At 44.7% G+C, this 22,394-nt stretch overlaps 2 protein-coding genes across 5 annotated transcripts in view; one reads left to right on the top strand and one right to left on the bottom strand.

Moving 5' to 3' along the window:
• The first annotated feature begins 85 nt into the window (after positions 1 to 85).
• lim2.2 (lens intrinsic membrane protein 2.2) lies at positions 86 to 9,275 on the top strand. Of its 4 annotated transcripts, none has more exons than XM_052475341.1 (6): positions 321 to 1,958; positions 2,359 to 2,518; positions 4,468 to 4,690; positions 5,012 to 5,152; positions 5,595 to 5,729; positions 6,069 to 9,275. In XM_052475341.1, the coding sequence occupies exons 3-6, from the start codon at positions 4,513 to 4,515 to the stop codon at positions 6,137 to 6,139; spliced, it is 525 nt and encodes a 174-aa protein (XP_052331301.1). In that variant the 5' UTR covers positions 321 to 1,958; positions 2,359 to 2,518; positions 4,468 to 4,512; the 3' UTR covers positions 6,140 to 9,275. The 4 variants fall into 4 exon arrangements, 2 of the variants coding, with proteins under 2 accessions (XP_052331301.1, XP_052331302.1); XM_052475342.1 differs by lacking the exon at positions 321 to 1,958 and adding an exon at positions 2,006 to 2,123; XR_008075730.1 differs by lacking the exons at positions 4,468 to 4,690; positions 5,012 to 5,152; positions 5,595 to 5,729; positions 6,069 to 9,275 and adding an exon at positions 86 to 286 and having other exon boundaries at positions 737 to 1,958; positions 2,359 to 2,517.
• Positions 9,276 to 9,332: 57 nt separating this feature from the next.
• The window catches only part of LOC118401564 (GRAM domain-containing protein 2B-like), a 29,144-nt gene continuing 16,082 nt past the window's right edge, over positions 9,333 to 22,394 (bottom strand). The window contains exons 2-12 of the mRNA XM_052475334.1: positions 19,313 to 19,453; positions 19,126 to 19,174; positions 18,916 to 18,988; positions 18,487 to 18,590; positions 17,315 to 17,413; positions 16,874 to 17,014; positions 16,569 to 16,665; positions 15,618 to 15,695; positions 15,343 to 15,442; positions 12,038 to 12,145; positions 9,333 to 11,524 (exon numbers count right to left, since the gene is read on the bottom strand). Coding sequence (XP_052331294.1) covers positions 11,509 to 11,524; positions 12,038 to 12,145; positions 15,343 to 15,442; positions 15,618 to 15,695; positions 16,569 to 16,665; positions 16,874 to 17,014; positions 17,315 to 17,413; positions 18,487 to 18,590; positions 18,916 to 18,988; positions 19,126 to 19,174; positions 19,313 to 19,453 — 1,006 coding nt within the window. The 3' untranslated portion in view covers positions 9,333 to 11,508. The remainder of the gene's footprint in view (positions 11,525 to 12,037; positions 12,146 to 15,342; positions 15,443 to 15,617; positions 15,696 to 16,568; positions 16,666 to 16,873; positions 17,015 to 17,314; positions 17,414 to 18,486; positions 18,591 to 18,915; positions 18,989 to 19,125; positions 19,175 to 19,312; positions 19,454 to 22,394) is intronic.

The raw sequence follows: 22,394 nt of genomic DNA, 5'->3' as shown, positions 1-22,394 counted from the left end.
TCCATTGTGGTTTTAGTTTGTAAAAACATACTTTTCTAGTTCAAATACCTGTTTGTTTTTGTTCTTACCTCACTCCAACAATCCTCTAACCCTAACCTTCACAATCAGTTATTTTTTATCTACACCGGTCTAATACCATGTTCCCGCTCAGCCCAGTCAAAACTGTTCGCTGCTCTGGCCCCCCAATGGTGGAACAAACTCCCTCACGACGCCAGGACAGCGGAGTCAATCACCACCTTCCGGAGACACCTGAAACCCCACCTCTTCAAGGAATACCTAGGATAGGGTAAGTAAGGGTAAGTAATCCTTCTCATCCCCCCCAACAAGATTTAGATGCAAGTGGCTGTTCCACTGGTTGTCATAAGGTGTATGCACCAATCTGTAAGTCGCTCTGGATAAGAGCGTCTGCTAAATGACTTAAATGTAAATGATTAGCACCTGGTATTACGGTAATGTTCCAGTGTTCGCAGAGATTACATTCACGGTCGACGCAATCAAATGGCTTCTAACCCGTGATTGGATTGAATCCCGGGCCTTATTCAGTTTGGCACGATGTTAAGCACACTGCAGATAGAAATGCAAGGTGTACACAACCCTCTACTCCACATGATGGAGAAACATGTCCATGACGTTTCCATCTGCAGTGCTCTGCTGCATCCTATTACTACTGGACCATGTCAGGTGTCAGGACCTTGTTCCAACTGGACTCACAATGACCCAACTTTTATCTGAACAGGGATGATCTCTGCATTGTCTGTTGGGGCCCTCCAAGACCTATACCAGGCAACAGACAGTGACTACTCCAGGGCCCTCCAAGACCTATACCAGGCAACAGACAGTGACTACTCCAGGGCCCTCCAAGACCTATACCAGGCAACAGGCAGTGACTACTCCAGGGCCCTCCAAGACCTATACCAGGCAACAGACAGTGACTACTCCAGGGCCCTCCAAGACCTATACCAGGCAACAGACAGTGACTACTCCAGGGCCCTCCAAGACCTATACCAGGCAACAGACAGTGACTACTCCAGGGCCCTCCAAGACCTATACCAGGCAACAGACAGTGACTACTCCAGGGCCCTCCAAGACCTATACCAGGCAACAGGCAGTGACTACTCCAGGGCCCTCCAAGACCTATACTTGACAACAGACAGTGACTACTCCAGGGCCCTCCAAGACCGATACTTGGCAACAGACAGTGACTACTCCAGGGCCCTCCAAGACCTATACTTGACAACAGACAGTGACTACTCCAGGGCCCTCCAAGACCTATACCAGGCAACAGACAGTGACTACTCCAGGGCCCTCCAAGACATATACCAGGCAACAGACAGTGACAACTCCAAGGCCCTCCAAGACATATACCAGGCAACAGACAGTAACTACTCCAGGGCCCTCCAAGACATATACCAGGCAACAGACAGTGATTACTCCAGGGCCCTCCAAGACATATACCAGGCAACAGACAGTAACTACTGAAGGGTTGTCTCACTCCAGTCCGGAAGAGCTGCTGGCTGTGCAGCCTTTCAATCCAGCTCTGTTGTACACCAGATTCAAGTATTCACTATTATGGTCTCCTCTCAGAACCATATTTATCTGAAACAGATGCTGTGGTGGGTACTTATATTTATTCTATTTCACATGTGTACAAGTGTGTTTTATAAACGTGTGAATTGGAATGTTTTCTTTTTTGCATATCCCAACCCCCACTGAGACACCCTCTGAGAGTGGTGTTAATATAGGACTGAACCCTGGACCAGACCCTAGAGGACCATGGATTAAGTTCTGGAGAACCCTGGACCAGACCCTAGAGGAACCTGGACTAAGTCCTGGAGAACCCTGGACCGGACCCTAGAGGACCCTGGACTAAGTCCTGGAGAACCCTGGACCAGACCCTGGATGGTACCCACCACCACTCTGACCCTGGATGGTACCCACCACCACTCTGACCCTGGATGGTACCCACTACTGCAGTAATAAACATAGTGAATCCAGGCCTGGTATGGTTGACCTCGGGGGGGTCGTGGTCTTCGCCACAAAGTCCCATGATGTAGAGCGCTGCTTGCCAGGGCTGATCAGCCACTTTCTGAGAGGAAAGATACAAAGAGGACAGTGAAGAAGAGGTAAGGAGGACACGAGGGAAGGTTAAAGACATATATATAGAGAATACAGGTGAGAGGGGGGAGGCCATGAGGGAAAGGTTAAAGACATGGGGAGAATGAGCAAGCGTACAGGTTAGAGGAAGAGAGGGGAGGCACAGGGCCCGGGGGGGTAATGGTGTGCAATAGAGAGCTGGTAAACGAGAGAGGGATTACCATCATTCACATGTTGCACTCGATCATTCCCTCTATTGTACAGGCAGACAATAAGGGCCAATCGGTGGAAGGCCATAAAAAGGATAGACGCACACAGACAGCCAACAACCCTGGACACAGACAGCCAACAACCCTGGACACAGACAGCCAACAACCCTGGACACAGACAGCCAACAACCCTGGACACAGACAGCAACCAACAGGTATCTATCTGCAAACTTTAAATTTACTTTATACCAAACCATATCTTTGGAGACACCCCAGGGTGTTGGGGTCCTTTCCTGTTATTCAAGTTTATGAAGAATTAAAAATAAATAATTAAAACTTATTTTTTTTTGGGGGGTATAAATGGGCCGATTTTAATTTGTTTTAGAGCTTTTGGTCTTCTGATGAATTGAGGCTGCTGCAGGAATTGAAATGGCAACTATGGAATAATGCACCCTTTTCTCACTGTTGAGCTGCCCTGAACTGTACTGGGCTGACGTGGAGATTTCTTCACATTGCCCTTCCCAGCAGATATTTTTATTTTTTTTACCTTTATTTAACCAGGCAAGTCAGTTAAGAACAAATTCTTATTTTCAATGACAACCTAGGAACAGTGGGTTAACTGACTGTTCAGGGGCAGAACAACAGATTTGTACCTTGTCAGCTCGGGGATTTGAACCTTCCGGTTACTAGCCCAACGCTCTAACCACTAGGCTACCCTGCTATGGTGGATGCATAACTAGGCCAGCGCGGTATGGCACCCCATCATGCTGGTCACAGAGCAACATGCTGACAGATCTATTGCTTAGCATCAGAAGATTAGTTGTGAAGCGTTGGGGGGGAATTACTTGGAAACAATGGATTGAATCAGCTTGTTCAGCATTCTCATTAACATGCCTTTAGCTGTGTTTGCTTTGGTATTTGGTTGCTCTTGATCAGATGGAAATGTGCATTCAAAAGGTTTTGAAATGAAATGACATTTTCAGAATGGATTAGAAATGTTTGTTTTGCTTTAACACTTAGAACGACTAGAAGTGCAGAGTGTGCTTATATTATGGTACGTGTCACCACCTTCACATGCCATAAAACTAGAAATGTGTCCACTCTAAAGCGTTAAGGTTGACTTCCCAATAAAGGCCCTGCTTGAATACTTCAAAAATGAATCCTTCCTTCAGTTCTTCCTTTTAAACCTAATCACAGATCAGACTACACTGCGTTCCCTTATGAAAGTATGCCAGATTAGACCCAAGGACTGATGCATTTGAACAAATTGAGCTCATGGCTGAAACAGTTTATAATGCCACACACCGTTGCAGTGTCCACCCCGGCACGTGTCCACCCCGGCACGTGTCCACCCCGGCACGTGTCCACCCCGGCACGTGTCCACCCCGTCACGTGTCCACCCCGGCACGTGTCCACCCCGGCACGTGTCCACCCCGTCACGTGTCCACCCCGTCACGTGTCCACCCCGTCACGTGTCCACCCCGTCACGTGTCCACCCCGTCACGTGTCCACCCCGGCACGTGTCCACCCCGTCACGTGTCCACCCCGGCACGTGTCCACCCCGGCAGATGGGGAGGGTAAAGCAAAGGGCTGATGTCCTAGTGGGAACAATGTGCTGATCTGAGCTGTGTGGAAAGTTCATCACCATCACCTTGCCCTCAGAGCCAACAACAATAATAACCTGAAGTATCACCATAATTCTGTCATGCACATTTTAAAAGGGACCTTCCTCCTTTACGTTTAGTTTGAACTTAGACTTGCTCGGGTTAGAATGCAACTGTTGAAGGGAGTTTGAAAAAAGTTTAGCATTTGACGATGGTTTGATGTATTTCAATGTCTCTGAACCTGTTTATAAAAGGCAAAAAGGCCCAGCGTGTCTCTTCTCTATGTGATTATGAAACTTTCTGCCTGGTTTTCTCAGAGGGGGGGAAATCTATCAATTCAACAGCAAGTCTCTTCTATCAAATGTATGTCATGAGTATGAAGCATGGTTCTATCTGATCTATTTTAAAAACAGGCTGTAAAAAAACTTAACACATGGTTCACTTTTTGAAAAGTAACTGAAATGTTTTCCTATACTTGGTTATGTACAGGATATAACATATGGTTAGTTAATCACTATGTATCACTCTGTCTTCCCCTCTCGTTTTTCTACATTAAATAGTTGTGGTGCATTTAGGAGGACTGTGCTATCCCAGACTTCTCCTTGATGCTGTACACTTTAGCAGGAGGGGGTACACTCTGTGGGGTGGCCGCCCTCGTGCTCCTCATCGTGTCCACGGCAACCGACTTCTGGATGCAGTACCGCTACTCGGGAGCGTCGGCCAATCAGGGCCTCTGGAGGTTTTGCATCAATCACAAGTGCCACGCCCACACCATCACTGTGGGTGAGTACCGAGTAGTAGAGTGTACAATCTACCTTTTAACCTGTGTTTTAGGATCCACTTCGACCTTTAACCTGTATTTTAGCATCCGCTCTCTTAATTGGTCTTACTTTCATGAGTGTTATGAATGTCAGCTGACATTGACATGATTACCAGTTTTTGGTAAACACAGACCTGCCAACTATTTAGAAATGTATGAATCACACAACTCCAATACACATGTAGGTCATACATACTGACAGATCAAGAAATTATAGCTACACAGAGGAAAGAGATTACTTACCAATGTTAATATACTTATATGACGGTGTCCTCTCTGCACAGCCTTCTGGGATGCGACAAGGGCCTTCATGCTGCTGTCTGTGCTGAGCTGCTTTGCTGGCGTATTGCTGGGCCTGAGTGCCTTCGGCAACGGCACCAAGAGCAGGAGGGTTCGGACTGGGGGCTTCGCTCTGCTCCTGTCAGGTAAACACCCGATTTGAAAAGACAGGAAAGTTAAAAGCATTTAAGACCTACAGGGGGTTTACTTTGACCTGTCCAGTTCCTTCTGGGAGAGGTGGATGAGAGGAGAGATGGGGTGGAGGAGAGGGAGAGATGGGGTGGAGGAGAGGGGGAGATGGGGTGGAGGAGAGGGGGAGATGGGGTGGAGGAGAGGGAGAGATGGGGTGGAGGAGAGGGAGAGATGGGGTAGAGGAGATGGAGAGATGGGGTAGAGGAGATAAAAGGTGGAGGAGAGGAAAGGAGATTATGAAAGTAGGAAGTATGGGATAGTGGAACAGTCTCTATTTTTAGTACGTTATTTAATACATTTGTTTATAGACTTGAATATCACCATTCTTCAAAAGGTGTTTCTGCTTTGGCCACAACAGCTGTTTCTCTTCCTCCACCACTCTGTTTCATCCCTCAGGTTTCCTAGCTCTGTTAGCTCTGGCCATCTACACTGGCGTGACGGTCAACTTCTTTGGCAAGCGCTTCCTTGATTGGCGCTTCTCCTGGTCCTACATCGTAGCTTGGGTGGCCATCATCTTATCTTTCGCTGCTGGTAACCTCCTCTAATAAACCCATCAGGCCTTTAATGTGTTTTAGATAGCAATATAGCTTGTGTACCATACATACTATGTTGTGTAGTCTGTAGTGAGGTTAGAATCCTCTGCAATCGATCTTCGATTAGCAATGCTCACACTCCTTCAACAGATACGTGGTTAGGATGGATCTGCCAGCAACAGACAGTGCACGTGCTGTAGATTGTGTCAATGTCACATGGGCTTTTTCAGGCCATCCAAATTCAGACTTGCCAGAAGGCTTAGTCCCTCTAAGTACAGGGTCTTGACATATTGTCAATGTAAGGCAGTGACCCTTTCCTTGTTGCTCGTTCTTTCAGGTGGGTTTCACCTCTGTGCCTATCAGAAGAACATTGCCGAACCGCCTCCTACCAATGTTCAAGAAAGCTAAATGGGAAGTAATCGTTTACCTGCGCACTAAAGAAACAGCTACCAACCACTCGTCTTTACTATTGTCACTGATGGCGATGTGACAGCAGCTGTGGAAACAACATGTCTGGCAAAGTCTGCTGAACAGAATAAATAGGACTCTTGGTCTCTAGTTCACTGCTTAGTCTTTTAATCTGTTTTCTGGTGAAGCTATGTACGGAATGTTCTAATTGTTTAAACAAATGCTAATTGACCACCTTCCAGGTCACTGAATCACACCCTAAAGCAGGGTTAGGGTTGTGCTTCCACATCCATCCCTACTCACCTCTGGATGGCACTTTAGTTGTGTAAAGGCAACAGAGTAGAGCGATAGAGAGGGCCAAACCGCAACAGGAGCCTTAAAAATACTGTAGGCTACATTTGCAGGCCAGAAAATATCCCTACATTAACATATGCATGTAACTGGGCAGCAGGTAGACTAGCGGTTCAGAGCGTTCGGACAGTAGCCCGAAAGGTCACTGGTTTGAATCCCCGAGCAGACTAGATGAAAAATCTGTCCCTTGAGCAAATACACTTAAACCCTAATTGCTCCTGTAAATTATCTGGATAAGAGTGTTTGCTAAATGACAGAAACATTCTAAATGTCACTTTTACAGGTACAGTGGCAAGAAAATGTGAACCCTTCAGAAATACCTGGATTTCTGCATAAATTGGTCATAAAATTTGATCTGGGGGTAGGGTAGCCTAGTGGTTAGAGCGTTGGACTAGTAATCGGAAGGTTGCAAGTTCAAATCCCCGAGCTGACAAGGTACGAATCTGTCGTTCTGCCCCTGAACAGGCAGTTAACCCACTGTTCCTAGGCCGTCATTGAAAATAAGAATTTGTTCTTAACTGACTTGCCTAGTTAAATAAAGGTACAATTAAAAAAAAATATATAATTTCATCTAGGTCACAATATACAAACAGTCTGCTTAAACTAAACAAACAATACGTTTTCATGTCTTTATTGAACACCCTTGGTAAACATTCAGGGTGGGGAAAGTATGTGAACCCTTGGATTTAATTAACTGGTTGACCCTCCTTTGGCAGCAATAACCTCAACCAAACGTTTTCTGTAGTTGCGGATCAGACCTGCACAACGGCCAGGAGGAATTTTTGACCATTCCTCTTTACAAAACTGTTTCAGTTCAGCAATATTATTGGTGTCTGGTGTGAACTGCTCTCTTGAGATCATGTCACAGCATCTCAATTGGGTTGAGGTCAGGACTGACTGGGCCACATTTTCTTCTGTTGAAGCCATTCTGTTGATTTACTTCTGTGTTTTGAGTCTTTGTCCTTTTGCGCTTCAATTGGCAAATATTCTCCTGCAAAATGTCTTGATAAAAATCCAAATCCAAATTGTCACATACACATGGTTAGCAGATGTTAATGGGAGTGTAGCGAAATGCTTGTGCTTCTAGTTCCGACAATGCAGTAATAACCAACGATTAATCTAGCTAACAATTCCAAAACTACTGTCTTATACACAAGTGTAAAGGGATAAAGAATATGTACATAAAGATACATGAATGAGTGATGGTACAGAGCGGCATAGGCAAGATGCAGTAGATGGTATCGAGTACAGTATATACGTATACATATGAGAAATAATGTAGGGTATGTAAACATTAAGTAGCATTGTTTAAAGTGGCTAGTGATATATGTTACATCAATTCCCATTATTAAAGTGGCTGGAGTTGGGTCAGTGTCAATGACAGTGTGTTGGCAGCAGCCACTCAATGTTAGTGGTGGCTGTCTGATGGCCTTGAGATAGAAGCTGTTTTTCAGTCTCTCAGTCCCAGCTTTGATGCACCTGTACTGACCTCGCCTTCTGGATGATAGCGGGGTGAACAGGCAGTGGCTCGGGTGGTTGATGTCCTTGATGATCTTTATGGCCTTCCTGTAACATCGGGTGGTGTAGATGTCCTGGAGGGCAGGTAGTTTGCCCCCGGTGATGCGTTGTGCAGACCTCACTACCCTCTGGAGAGCCTTACGGTTGAGGGCGGAGCAGTTGCCGTACCAGGCAGTGATACAGCCCGACAGGATGCTCTCGACAAGCCAAATTTCTTCAGCCTCCTGAGGTTGAAGAGGCGCTGCTGCGCCTTCTTCACGATGCTGTGTGGGTGGACCAATTCAGTTTGTCTGTGTGTACGCCGAGGAACTTTAACTTGCTACCCTCTCCACTACTGTTCCATCGATGTGGATAGGGGGGTGTTCCCTCTGCTGTTTCCTGAAGTCCATAAATCATTCCTCTTTAGACTTGGGAACTTGAAGTCATTGTCCTGTCAATGATAGCAAGCTGTCTAGGCCCTGAGGCAGCAAAGCAGTCCCAAACCATGATGCTCCCTCCACCATACTTTACAGTTGGGATGATGTTGGTGTGCAGTGCCTCTCTCTCTCTGTGTTCCTTCCAAACAACTCAACTTTAGTTTAATCTGTCCACAGAATATTTGGCCATTAGCGCTATAAAACATCCAGGTGCACGTTTGCAAACTTCAGACGTGCAGCAATGAGTTTTTTTGGACAGCAGAGGCTTCTTCCATGAACACCATTCTTATTTAGTGTTTTACATATGGTAGACTCGTCAGATGTTAGCATGTTCCAGAAATGTCTGTAGGTGACACTCTAGGATTCTTCTTAACCTCATTGAGCATTCGGCGCTGTGCTCTTGCAGTCATCTTTGCAGGACGGCCACTCCTAGGGAGAGTAGTAACGGTGCTGAACTTCCATTTAATTTGTCTTACTGTGGACTGATGTACATCAAGGCTTTTACAGATACTTTTGTAACCCTTTCCAGCTTTATGCAAGTCAACGATTCTTAATCTTGTGTCTTCTGAGATCTCTTTTGTCCGAGGCATGGTTTACATCAGGCAATGCTTCTTGTGAATAGCAAACTCAAATTGTGGGAGTTTTTTTTTTTTGAATAGGGCAGGACTGCTCTAACCAACATCTTCTCATTGGACTTCAGGTTAGCTTTTGGAGAAGTCATTAGCCTAGGGTTTCACATACTTTTCCCAACATACACTGAATGTTTAAATTATGTATTTAATATAGACAGATTAATTTGTGTGTTACTAGTTTAAGCACACTGTCGTGAATTAAATCAAATTTGAAATCCAGGTAATTCCGAAAGGGTTCATACTTTCTTGCCACTAAACAAAAAGGACATACAGTACTTCTTGCAACAGAGGATTTATTTTTGAACAATACCAAAGCAAAATCTCACAGAGACTTTGATTTACATAGAATGCAAATAAATACAAGAATCAAATAAAATGGACAATTATTTACAACACTTCAATAATGCAAAAGCACACATACATTGAGATTCTTGCATTGTTGCCATTTGAAGACATACTACAGGTGCTGTACTCTGGTGGGGAAGGACTGTGACTGACTGTACTGCTTTGTCATGTGGGCATACATCTTTCAGCCCAACATATGACTACAACTACCCAACAGTAACTACAGGATATAAGACGTCACTTCAACGTTCTTCATGTCCCGTTAACACAGAGTACCCAGTATTGAGCTCGTCAGGCAGATGTTAGATTGTCGATATGTTTCAATTTGTCGGTCGGGAAAAAAACTAGTTAAAACAAGTCACAGATATATTGCAACAGTACAATGTGGATTGAGCATTATCTCTGTGGTGGACAAGGACAAACGCCATGCACGTGATAACCCCCAACCCCGAGTGGTGCCGTGACCCTGAAACTGGCAGGTTGCACCCCTGAGAAGAACACAAGGTCTTTGCACCATCAAATAACTAAACTAAAGAATCAAAACGCCTGCTTCCCCACCACCTCATTCAAATTTGATGTCTTTGGATTTGGGCAGGTTCAGCTACTTTTAAAGCACCCTCGCTTGCTCACCAGAGCCATTATTTTGGCCTCTATTTTTTTAAACAAACAATTCTCACCACAAGACTCCATTTAAAAAAACACCCACAGGTTGCTAATCCCCCCCCCCCCCATGGATAATCTTTATTGCATATTGAAATACATTTTCTGGACCACCTATTTTTTGCTTTGTTTAAAATTAGGACCTCACTAACAACGTCACTTGATAGTTAAACCTTTAGGGTTGTTCTCTCAAACAAGATGACTCAAATGAGTGTGCATAATATGTCAGTCAAGTGTCCGATGTTCCAGACACGTGCGATAACATACAATACAGTATGTTGCCTCTTGAACAGTCCCGAAACATCTGACTCAGTGTTTGTTCTCAACAGGCCTGTCAACGACTAGAGGTTTGATTCTTTGCTTTTCACATGCCAGTTCCTTCTAAAACAGTACACAAGTCATCAACAGATATTAAAAATCTGAACAAGACGATAGTATTGGTTTGGAATATCCAAAACTACTTTGATTTATCAAAGTAGTAGAGGAGGAAAAAATGGACGTAGTAGAAAATGTAACCTCTACAAAAGAGACGACATTCAACCTGATCATACTCTTTTTGGCACGTTGAAGATGCATACATCCCGTGAGAATCAAGGGAGTGGCCTCCAAAAGCATTGATCATTAAAACAGGTTTAAATCATGCCAATGGCAGGATTAATACTGCTGATATTAAAGAGAGGAGAGGAAGAGACTGTCAGGAGAGGAAATCAAAATGGCTGCTCTGCTAGCTGATCCGTGTAAGAGAAGATATTCATTGTTATCATTATGGCCGATTACCAGAAGAATCCTTCAAGAGTACCCGCAGATGACTTAGTGGTGAAAGATTAAATACAGATCGCCTTGTGATACCATAGTAGGAGATAAGAGTCAGTCATCTCTGTGCACTCTGCATCTTTGGCCTTGCATAGCACTTGCATCTTAAGCTAGGTGTTAAAAAAGCAAACCCAGGACCAGGCTGGAATCAAGTAGTCTGCACAGACCACATGCTCTTGAAGAGAATATGTCAAATGGAAACGAGCACACATTCCAGAGTTCTGAGAAATTGCTACTTGTCAATCTGATCTGAGAGCAGATTGAGTTGACTATCGCCTCCCCTCTTCAGTTGGTGCTCAGTGTGAGCCAGTTGGCTTTGGTTTCAAGTCAGACACACAGCAGATCATTTGTGTGTGTATCCCGTGTTGGCTTGGCTCCGCTTGCTGAGTCGTGGCTGGCCTGGGTCTAGCACTCTTAAATATAGCCCTTTTGAGATACCCATTGGTCTCTGAAATCATGCAGGGAGGTGACGGGCCATCACTAGAACACCATCAAAATGTCTCCTACTTCTAGGAAGAGGAAAGTATATCTTCAACACGAGAGCTCCAGTTCTCTTTTTTAGAGCTTCAACTGACACCATATTGTCACATCCTCCACTCATATGTCACCCAACATCTCCTCTGTCCAATCAGGGTTATGTGTCTTTATACCTAAGAAAGTGAAAGAAAGCAGTTGAGTATAATTATTAAAAAAAAAAAAGGCCTGAACACACCTCTTTGCAATACAAAAGGATTTAGCCTTGCATCAGCTGAGCTGCATCTCTTACGGGAATTTGAGTCAGAACTCTGAAAAAGGGAGGGAGAGGCAACTTGCACAACCACAAAGGGCAGATAAGATATTAGGTCATCAGAAGTCTCAGTTAATAATTGTCTGAAATCACACCTGTGTATAACTACAGCACAGATATACAGCATATGTCTCTCAGAGAAATCTTGGACCAATCTGCTTGAGCCAACTGACCAGGTCCTACAACTGTAAAGCCATCAATGATACTTGCCTAAAGCCCATCAGAATCTGGAGCCAGGCAATGAAAATAGTCATTCTTACGTTCATATATAAAAAAGGGCCAGTTTAAATTAACGAAATGACATGGTTGCTAATTGTACTGTGGTTGTGACATGTTATGTGGAGGTCATGGTATGGTTGGGTGGGGGTCGTCTTACCCACTCTGTGAGGAGAATTCAGGGAGGGCGCCTAGAGAGGTCAGCTGTTCCTCCAGAGCCACGATGCGGAGGCCGATGTACCCCGACGATAGCAGCAGCAGTACCACCCTAAAAACACAATGTTAAGTCAAACTCCCCGTACACTCTCATGCAGCTTCATTTTACATCATTCAAAGTAGATAGGTCATGCAAAATGAGTTTCCTCCAAATCTATTGTCATCGTGTGGTAGAGCATGGAGAAGAATGGAAGAAACTCCCTAAATACAGGTGTGCCAAGCTTGTAGCATCATACCCAAGGAGACTCGAGGCTGTAATCACTGCCAAATGTGCTTCAACAAAGTACTGAGTAAAGGGTCTGAATACTTATGTCAATGTGATATTTTTATTTTATGTTTTATAAATATTAGCAAAAAAAACAACCTGTTTTTTTCTTGTCATTTCGGGGTATTGTGTGTAGATCGATGTGAAAAAAACAATTGAAATCAATTTTAGAATAAGGTTGTAACGTAACAAAATGTGGAAAAGGTGAATGGGTCTGAATACTTTCCGAAGGTACTAGTCTTCAAAGAGCACATTCCAATGCTTAAACGTAGTCTCACACAGCAGGTACTATATCTAGATATGGCACTGCTGGACCTTGTCACTCACAGGTCAGAACTGTTGCTGCAATATGTCACTTTTTTGGGGGCGCCCTGACAATTCAAAGAAATGTGAGTTATAGATTTATCACTTGTTGAAAGCCAGTCTAAGAAGCTGTAGATCTGTTCTATGTGTGCTATTTCTATGCTTCCCGTTCTTCTGCCTCTTCCTTTCGGTTTTGTACAGCTAAAAATACAATATTTTGGGTTATGGAAAATATTTTTCACAGCGGTTTAGATGGTACAATGGTTCTCTATACTTGCTTGATTTGTCAAACTATTAGAATCTTAGCAATCAGGAAACGGCAGCGCGATTTCTGCGTAGTGCGTCTTTCACCAGTCGCATAGCTTTTGCTAATCTTGTTTTATCACGCGCGACTAAGCACACGTATGCAAATGCTGTTAGGAACACATTGGTTACCATGCCTGCAGAGCATACGCCTGGAAACGTGTTGGTTACCATGCCTGCAGAGCATACGCCTGGAAACGTGTTGGTTACCATGCCTGCAGAGCATACGCCTGGAAACGTGTTGGTTACCATGCCTGCAGAGCATACGCCTGGAAACGTGTTGGTTACCATGCCTGCAGAGCATACGCCTGGAAACGTGTTGGTTACCATGCCTGCAGAGCATACGCCTGGAAACGTGTTGGTTACCATGCCTGCAGAGCATACGCCTGGAAACGTGTTGGTTACCATGCCTGCAGAGCATACGCCTGGAAACGTGTTGGTTACCATGCCTGCAGAGCATACGCCTGAAACGTGTTGGTTACCATGCCTGCAGACGCATACATGCCTGCAGAGCATACGTGTTGGTTACCATGCCTGCAGAGCATACGCCTGGAAACGTGTTGGTTACCATGCCTGCAGAGCATACGCCTGGAAACGTGTTGGTTACCATGCCTGCAGAGCATACGCCTGGAAACGTGTTGGTTACCATGCCTGCAGAGCATACGCCTGGAAACGTGTTGGTTACCATGCCTGCAGAGCATACCATGCCTGGAAACGTGTTGGTTACCATGCCTGCAGAGCATACGCCTGGAAACGTGTTGGTTACCATGCCTGCAGAGCATACGCCTGGAAACGTGTTGGTTACCATGCCTGCAGAGCATACGCCTGGAAACGTGTTGGTTACCATGCCTGCAGAGCATACGCCTGGAAACGTGTTGGTTACCATGCCTGCAGAGCATACGCCTGGAAACGTGTTGGTTACCATGCCTGCAGAGCATACGCCTGGAAACGTGTTGGTTACCATGCCTGCAGAGCAACGTGGAAACGTGTTGGTTACCATGCCTGCAGAGCATACGCCTGGAAACGTGTTGGTTACCATGCCTGCAGAGCATACGCCTGGAAACGTGTTGGTTACCATGCCTGCAGAGCATACGCCTGGAAACGTGTTGGTTACCATGCCTGCAGAGCATACGCCTGGAAACGTGTTGGTTACCATGCCTGCAGAGCATACGCCTGGAAACGTGTTGGTTACCATGCCTGCAGAGCCATACATGCCTGCAGAGCATAAACGTGTTGGTTACCATGCCTGCAGAGCATACGCCTGGAAACGTGTTGGTTACCATGCCTGCAGAGCATACGCCTGGAAACGTGTTGGTTACCATGCCTGCAGAGTATACGCCTGGAAACGTGTTGGTTACCATGCCTACAGAGTATACGCCTGGAAACGTTCTGTAAAAACGAGAGACCCTAAAGCTTATACACTCACGAATGCCATCAAACTGAGCAAACACAGAATAGGCTGCGTGGTTCGTAAATACAGATTATTGAAGGATGAGTGTTGAAAGAGATTGATCTCACATCTCAAAATAGGGGTATTTAATGTTAGATCCCTCAATTCCAAGGCAATTATAGTCAATGAACTAATCACTGATCATAATCTTGATGTGATTGGCCTGACTGAAACATGGCTTAAGCCTGATGAATTTACTGTGTTAAATGAGGCCTCACCTCCTGGTTACACTAGTGACCATATCCCCCACGCATCCCGCAAAGGTCGGAGGTGTTGCTAACATTTAAAAATAGCAAATATTTTTTTTTTTTAAAGACTGCTTTTTCATCTTTTGAGCTTCTCGTCATGAAATCTATGCAGCCTCTAACCCTCTGCCCCTAACCCTATTACAGGGGCTGAGTCACTGGCTTACTGGTGCTCTTCCATGCAGTCACTAGGAGGGGTGCGTCACTTGAGTGGGTTGAGTCACTGACGTGATCTTCCCGTCTGTGCTGGCGCCCCCCCTTGGGTTGTGCCGTGGTGGAGATCTTTGTGGGCTATACCCGGCCTTGTCTCAGGATAGATAGTTGGTGGTTGAAGATATCCCTCTAGTGGTGTGGGGGCTGTGTTTTGGCAAAGTGGGTGGGGTTATATCCTGCCTGTTTGGCTCTGTCTAGGGGTATCGTCGGACGGGGCCACAATGTCTGGGCCTCCAGTATTTATGCTGCAATAGTGTGTCGTGGGGGGGGCTATGGTCAGTCTTATATCTGGAGTATTTCACCTCCCCTGAGTCCTAGGACTACCTGGTCTAATGACTCCTTGCTGTCCCCAGTCCATCTGGTCGTGCTTTGTGACATCAGCTGATGTAAGAAGGGCTTTATAAATACATTTTGATTGAGATGTTAGCGGTCACTTACAGCAGGTTAAAGGTTATTTAGAGGTCACTTACAGTATTAGGTAGATGAAGAGAAGAGTGTTGAGGCTGCTGGCGTCTCTCTGGATGAGAAGGGAGCAGGCGTTCTGTGTCACACTCCACACCCATGAGCCACCTGACCCGGAAGAGATGGAACGACACTTGGTTAACATAGGTCATCTCCAGCCTGAACGGCTTTTATTTAAAAATCGCCAAATAAAATGAAATCCACGTTAGTGGCTCGCTGCATAAAAGTTTTTGTACAGTCACATTTCTGTAAGAAAAGGAGCCAGCCGGAAACATAGACCTACGTTGCGTGTGGTCCTCTGAGGAGCTCTCTCTCTGCTGTGCGTTTATGCTCCTAGGGGTAGAGTTGCTCCCTTGAGGCACTAGGTCGGAGAAGAACAAAAGGGGGGGGGGGGGCATACACGTTAGTCCATCTCTGAAAACATGACCTTGGACTTTGCATATAGGGAAGTCAGGTACATACACAAACAGATAACACTGACTTGTAGCCAACTGTAAACTTTATTAGTCTACACATTAGGACCTATAGGAGAGGGTGAACATTGTGCTTAATATGAACCCTAGTCCTAGACTGAGAAACAGGCCATTACTGGCCGGAGGGGTATCCTACGAAGCAAGCATCTACTCAGAGTTTTCTGAAGCTAACCAGCTTCAGTTAGCTTCACATTCCAACTCCGGCGTCATCCGTACTAGGACGGTGGATATTGCTCATCCTACATTCAAATCTACCAGGCTGTAACTTTGCACGTGGCTAGTCAAACACAGAACTCTTCATTGAATGCTGGACCATCAATCCATGGGAGAACCATTTTCCATTGTTGCCAAAATCAAAACGAAAGAAAACATATCTTGCAAATTCAGCAGGCTATGGTGTGAAATAGGCTTTATTTGATTATTTATGGTTAATACAGCCTTGGCAATGCACAACCACATTCACCCCCCACAACTCCTATCAATAGAATAATTGTATTAAGTCATACAAAATTGCAAGAGGGAGGGAATCTGATTTCATTGGTCCTCAATTCACAGCTCAGACACTTCCTTCAGGATAAATGGAATTAGCAGGTTAGTGTTGAGGGATTTTTTGCCATAGACATGTACCTGGTTAAAACGTGACCCACTTCGTATTACTGGTTATCCCGACTTGAACTCAGAGTTGACCAAAGTTACCTCGCCAACTCCTCAAACCTGCTTCATAAAATACCACTCTGGTAATTCCAGTTAGGCTTACTCACTTTTGTTTGGTCTGGGTGGGGGTGTGTCGAGAAAGAGCTTCGGGTCGGACCCGTCCGGCAGGTCAAAACCGTCCTCTAGACTGGAGTGACTGGAGTTCTGTGAGAGAGGTCCATGGAGAGAGACAGTGAGTTAAAACCAGCTTCCAAATAGAGGCCAAAAGATCTAAAGTGGAATATGAGGAAGTATCAGCAGGTTACAAAGGGCTGTGGTAGTATCTGCAGTACTGTCGCTCAGGGAAATCCATTAGGCCGACTTTAAAACTTTATAAAATGACATCTTTATGAATTTGAAGGTTATCACTTACCACCAGCTTGTCCTGATCAAAACTATTCTCTGCAGAAGAGAATAGAGGGCTGCTGTTGGCACTTCCATCCTTCAGTTGAGGACACACGGACCGCAGGAGCTTGTAACACTCCTCTCGGTTCCGCAGAGACACAAACAGGTACTGAAACACACACACAGGAGAGACATTTAGCCTGGATGCCCTGGAACAGGCGAGGCTGCAACCGGTCACCTTCAAAATGTACCTTGTTAAATAAGCCAGCCATTAAATCAGATTCATATCTTACATGTCATCCATCAGAGGTCAATGTGTGGCACGTAACTTGTCTGATGACTTAGACGGCCCTCTATTAAATATTGATATTTAAACCACCAGTATAGATCTAATCATCTGATTAAGGTGGCAGACGAATGGTGGACAACGCACTGTGCCAATGGGACAACTGAGAAAGTGACCCCGAACCTTTTCTCCCTCGGTGGTGCGGATAGACAGGGCATTGGGCACCAGCAGGGCAGTGTTCTGTTTCTTCACAATTTGCACGCTGGTCACAGGGATCACTAACTGTAGAAACAGATAAAAGAGCAACAAAACTTCACTTGATACTTACTGCATTGTGACATATGGCTCCCCCCCCCCCCATGACTTTAGATGTAAAGTTTAACTAACACAGTTTAACACACTGAACGAAAATATAAACAACATGTAAAGTTTTGGTCCCATGTTTCATGAGCGGAAATAAAAGATCCCAGAAATGTTCCATAAGCATGAGCTTATTTCTCTTTACATCCTTGGCAGAGAAGAAATGCTCACTAACAAGATAATCCACTTGACAGGTGTGGCATATCAAGAAGCTGGGGACAATAAAAGGCCACTTTAAACATGTGCAGTGGTCTCACACAACGCCACAGATGTCTCAAATTGGGGGAGCGGGAAATTGGCACGGTGACTGCAGAACTGTCCATCAGAGCTGTTGTCAGAGAATTTAATGTTCCTTTCTCTACCATAAGCCACCTCCAATGTATTTTCTTTTTAAATTTGGCAGTATCGTCCAACCGGCCTCACAACCGCAGGCCACGTGTATGGCGTTGTGTGGGCGAGCAGTTTGCTGACGTCAATATTGTGAACAGAGTTCCCCGTGTATTCCCCACGTATTATGGTATGGGGAAAGCATAAGCTACAGACAACGAACACAATTGTATTTTATCTATGGCCATTTTTAATGCATAGATATTGTGATGAGATCCTGAGGCCCATTGTTTAAGGTATTTGTGACCAACGGATACATCTCTACCCCAGTCATATGAAATCTATAGATTAGGGCCGAATGAATTGACTGATTTCCTCATGAACTGTAACTCAGTAAAAATCTGAAATTGTTGCATGTTGTGTTTATATTTTTGTTCAGTATATAAATAAACTGTGTGTTAAACATTAGCACGCCATTGGGAAAGCTATGTAGACATAACTCCATTAGCTAGTAATAGGACTTCTAAACTGTCCATTGACAAATAGGACAAAGTTCAAACCATGTTGTTTAACTGAACAGCCTAGTCCATATTCCACACAGAACAGCCTACTGCTATGCCATGGAGAGAAAATATACAGACGAACAATCAAAGGTCAGGGTTGCTTACCTTGGTGTCCTTGAGCAGCACAGAGGAGTGGAAGCACGCGTAATGCTTGGTGACGTAGAGCCTGCCGTGGTAGAGCACCTCCTTCTGCAGGGCACAGATGTATGCTGGGGGAGAGAGGGAGGACATAGGAAGCGTTAGTTACAAAAGTCCTGGCAGCGTGATGACACACAGCAAGCACCGTCAGTCAGCGTGGGTAAAGGCCAAAATGACTGCCAGGTAAATCATTGTCAGTTACTATGGCCCCTGCTGATTCACTTAACCTTGCCATCGTTTAACGATTAGTTTAAAACATTTTTTTTTTTTAAGTCACCGCCCATGTTTATGTGATTTAGGACTTTGAAAAGCATGACATGACTATTTGGCACAGGCGTCACATGGTCGTTTGGAGAGTCACCATTGGCCACCGATAATATTCAAAACTTCACTTACCATGTAGCAAGTCTTCAGTCTCTGGAATGTCAGGAAACAGCTTGTGGAATGTTTTGTTGTGCTTTATAAAACTCTGTAGAACAGAAGAGGAAAAGCTTACTGAATTGACCATGTTAAAAGTACCGAGTAGTCTTGGACAGCTGATAAAGCAGCAGTAGTATAGCTATCCCAACCACAAACAGTGTCAAAAGGTCAGAGGAGTGAACGTACACTTTGTGAACCGATGCTTGCAGTCCTCTCCAAATCGAACGTCCGAGACCTGTGGGAGACAGAGATCATCAGCATGACGTTACTGGCTTTAGCAGGTTGCGGACAGTCACACAGAGGCCTTAGCTTCAAAGAGACTATGAAAGGCCCAAGTCTTGTGTACATGGTTGCACAGGGTCAGTGTAGTTACCTGACAGGGGCTTGTCTGGTGAAAGATTTGCTCTGCTGCAGCAGCTCCAGTTGGGTCTCCTCCAGACTGAAGGGTTTCCTGGTCTTCTCCAGCGTCTTACTCTCCTTCTTCACAGACAGTCCTCCGCTCTCCACCTGGTAGCTGTTAGAGAGGACCAGAAGGGTTCAGTGACAGGGCAAAATAGATCAACCAAAGCACCCGTCAATCTTAAGCCACTGATGTATGAGGGGCTAAAGAGAGACAACATATACTTGTATTTAGACTTGACAATTGTCGAACCAAGTATCGAATATGAATTATGTAATGAAGAGCTGCTTTACAAACATGGCGTCTAGCCTAATTCCTTCAGAGGGCTAACTTAAATACAAGCCATTAAGATGGATATGAATATTTCAGCCACTAGGAGACAAGTTCATTGTGAAATGAGAGAAAATATCTTTATGATGAGTGGAAAAGGTGACCCTTTTTCTGTAGCCTGAATTATCATATCAGTCACAGTGGTGTGTCACACACTGTGACAAGTCTGCAAGGTGCTAGCTAGTAAACCACAGCATTCTGGTAAACACAGCAAAGCAAGGTGATTGGTGACTAGCTTCCTTGTAGGCAAATCATATGGGTGATTCTCATGAAACCAGTTTCAAAAGATGCACTATGCTGAAATCCCCCTGCCATTTCCTGGTTGCTAAAATTCTAATAGTTCGCCTAATTTCAGTTTGCGACAAAACAAGCAAGTATAGTGTAGATAATCATTGTACCATCTAAACCACTGCAACAAAAATAATTTTCATAACCAAAAAAATTGTATTTTCAGTTGGTGTGCAAAACAGAAAGTAAGAAGACCCAAAAACCAAACTTTAGACCAGGGAGCATAGAAATAGCACAGAGAACAGACATACTGCTTCTTAGACTGGTTTCCGATGAGAATGACAGATCTAGACAGTTATATATTGAGGCGTTTCACTATGGCAGTAGTAAATGGAGTTAGAAAACCCATGATGCATCTGCCAACAATCAAATATCACTCTGAAGACTAAGATGTCTTGTTTTAAATACATTTGACAATTTTTTTTTACAAACATTTTCACCCCCAAAAATTCTCATTACTGAAATGTCATGATTAAAATGGTTGGATAATTTTACTTTAGAAAACCCTAACAATAGGTTGCTGTAGTTTGTCCATGAATCATATTTTTATTAATAGTAGAAGTTTACATTACAACTAATACGTATTACGTAAAATGCGTCTGGACATTACTAATTACCGTAACACTTTTTCAAGTTACTGTAAAAAAAAATATATATATATATTTTAAAAAGTTATTCACCAATGATGCATAAAATCTAGGAGTCGTCATCCTCACAAATTTCTTGACTTCTAGGCCTTCATAATTAGGTTCTTACTCTCGAATACCCCCTTTAGGACACCTCGCCTTCTCATTACCAAAATGACTAAAAAGTACTTTTAAATGTTTTAATTTTTTTTTATACTTACCACTACCTTACAAACACAGAGGCGTGAATGGCCTTTAGTAGTCGGGTCAATTGTTTGCTGATTCATAATAGCCGTCTCCTATTATTTGCAGATTGAAGGGCCTCATTGCCAAAAAAAAACATTTTTGGGTCAGTTTTGGCAAGTAGAACCTTAATCTTGGTAATGATAATAAGCCAATCCTTATTTTTTATTTCACCTTTATTTAACCATGTAAATGAGAACTTGTTCTCAACTGGCCTACAACTGCGACCTGGCCAAGATAAAACAAATCAGTGTGACAAAAAAACAAGAGTTACACGTGGGATGAACAAAAGCACAGTCAATAACATAATAGAAAAATCTATATACAGTGTAAGGAGGTAAGGCAATAATAGGCCATAGTAGCGAAGTAATTCACAATTCAACAGCTCAGACACAAGAGGTATGTGGCAGGGTCCTATAGTCAATCACGGATTACAAAAAGAAAACCAGCCCAGTCGCTGACCAGGATGTCTTGCTCCCAGACAGACTAAATAACTTTTTTGCCCGCTTTGAGGACAATACAGTGCCACTGACATGGCCCGCAACAAAGACCTGCGGACTCCTTCACTGCAGCCTACGTGAGTAAAATATTTAAACGTGTCAACCCTCGCAAGGCTGCAGGCCCAGACGGCATCCCCAGCCGCGCCCTCAGAGCATGCGCAGACCAGCTGGCTGGTGTGTTTACGGACATATTCAAGCAATCCTTATCCCAGTCTATTGTTCCCACATGCTTCAAGAGGGCCACCATTGTCCCTGTTCCCAAGAAAGATAAGGTAACTGAGCTAAACGACTACCACCCCGTAGCACTCACTTCCGTCATCATGAAGTGCTTTGAGAGACTAGTCAAGGACCATATCACCTCCACCCTACCTGACACCCTAGACCCACTCCAATTTGCTTACCGCCCAAATAGGTCCACAGACGACGCAATCATCTCAACCACACTGCACACTGCCCTAACCCATCTGGACAAGAGGAATACCTGTGAGAATGCTGTTCATCGACTACAGCTCAGCATTTAACACCATAGTACCCTCCAAGCTCGTCATCAAGCTCGAGACCCTGGGTCTCGACCCCGCCCTGTGCAACTGGGTACTGGACTTCCTGACGGGTGAGGGTAGGTAACATCTCCACCCCGCTGATCCTCAACACTGGGGACCCACAAGGGTGTGTTTCTGCGCCCTCTCCTGTACTCCCTGTTCACCCACGACTGCGTGGCCATCCACGCCTCCAACTCAATCATCAAGTTTGCGGACGACACTACAGTGGTAGGCTTGATTACCAACAACGACGAGACTGCCTACAGGGAGGAGGTGAGGGCCCTCGGAGTGTGGTGTCAGGAAAATAACCTCACACTCAACGTCAACAAAACTAAGGAGATGATTGTGGACTTCAGGAAACAGCAGAGGGAACACCCCCCTATCCCCAGATGGGACAGTAGTGGAGAGGGTAGTAAGTTAAGTTCTTTGGCATACACATCACGGACAAACTGAATTTGAATTGGTCCACCCACACAGACAGCATCGTGAAGGCGCAGCAGCGCCTCTTCAACCTCAGGAGGCTGAAGAA

This window comes from Oncorhynchus keta, chromosome 22 (genome assembly GCF_023373465.1).
Source record: "Oncorhynchus keta strain PuntledgeMale-10-30-2019 chromosome 22, Oket_V2, whole genome shotgun sequence".
NCBI lineage: Eukaryota > Metazoa > Chordata > Actinopteri > Salmoniformes > Salmonidae > Oncorhynchus > Oncorhynchus keta.
This window is presented reverse-complemented; position numbering and strand designations above follow the sequence as displayed.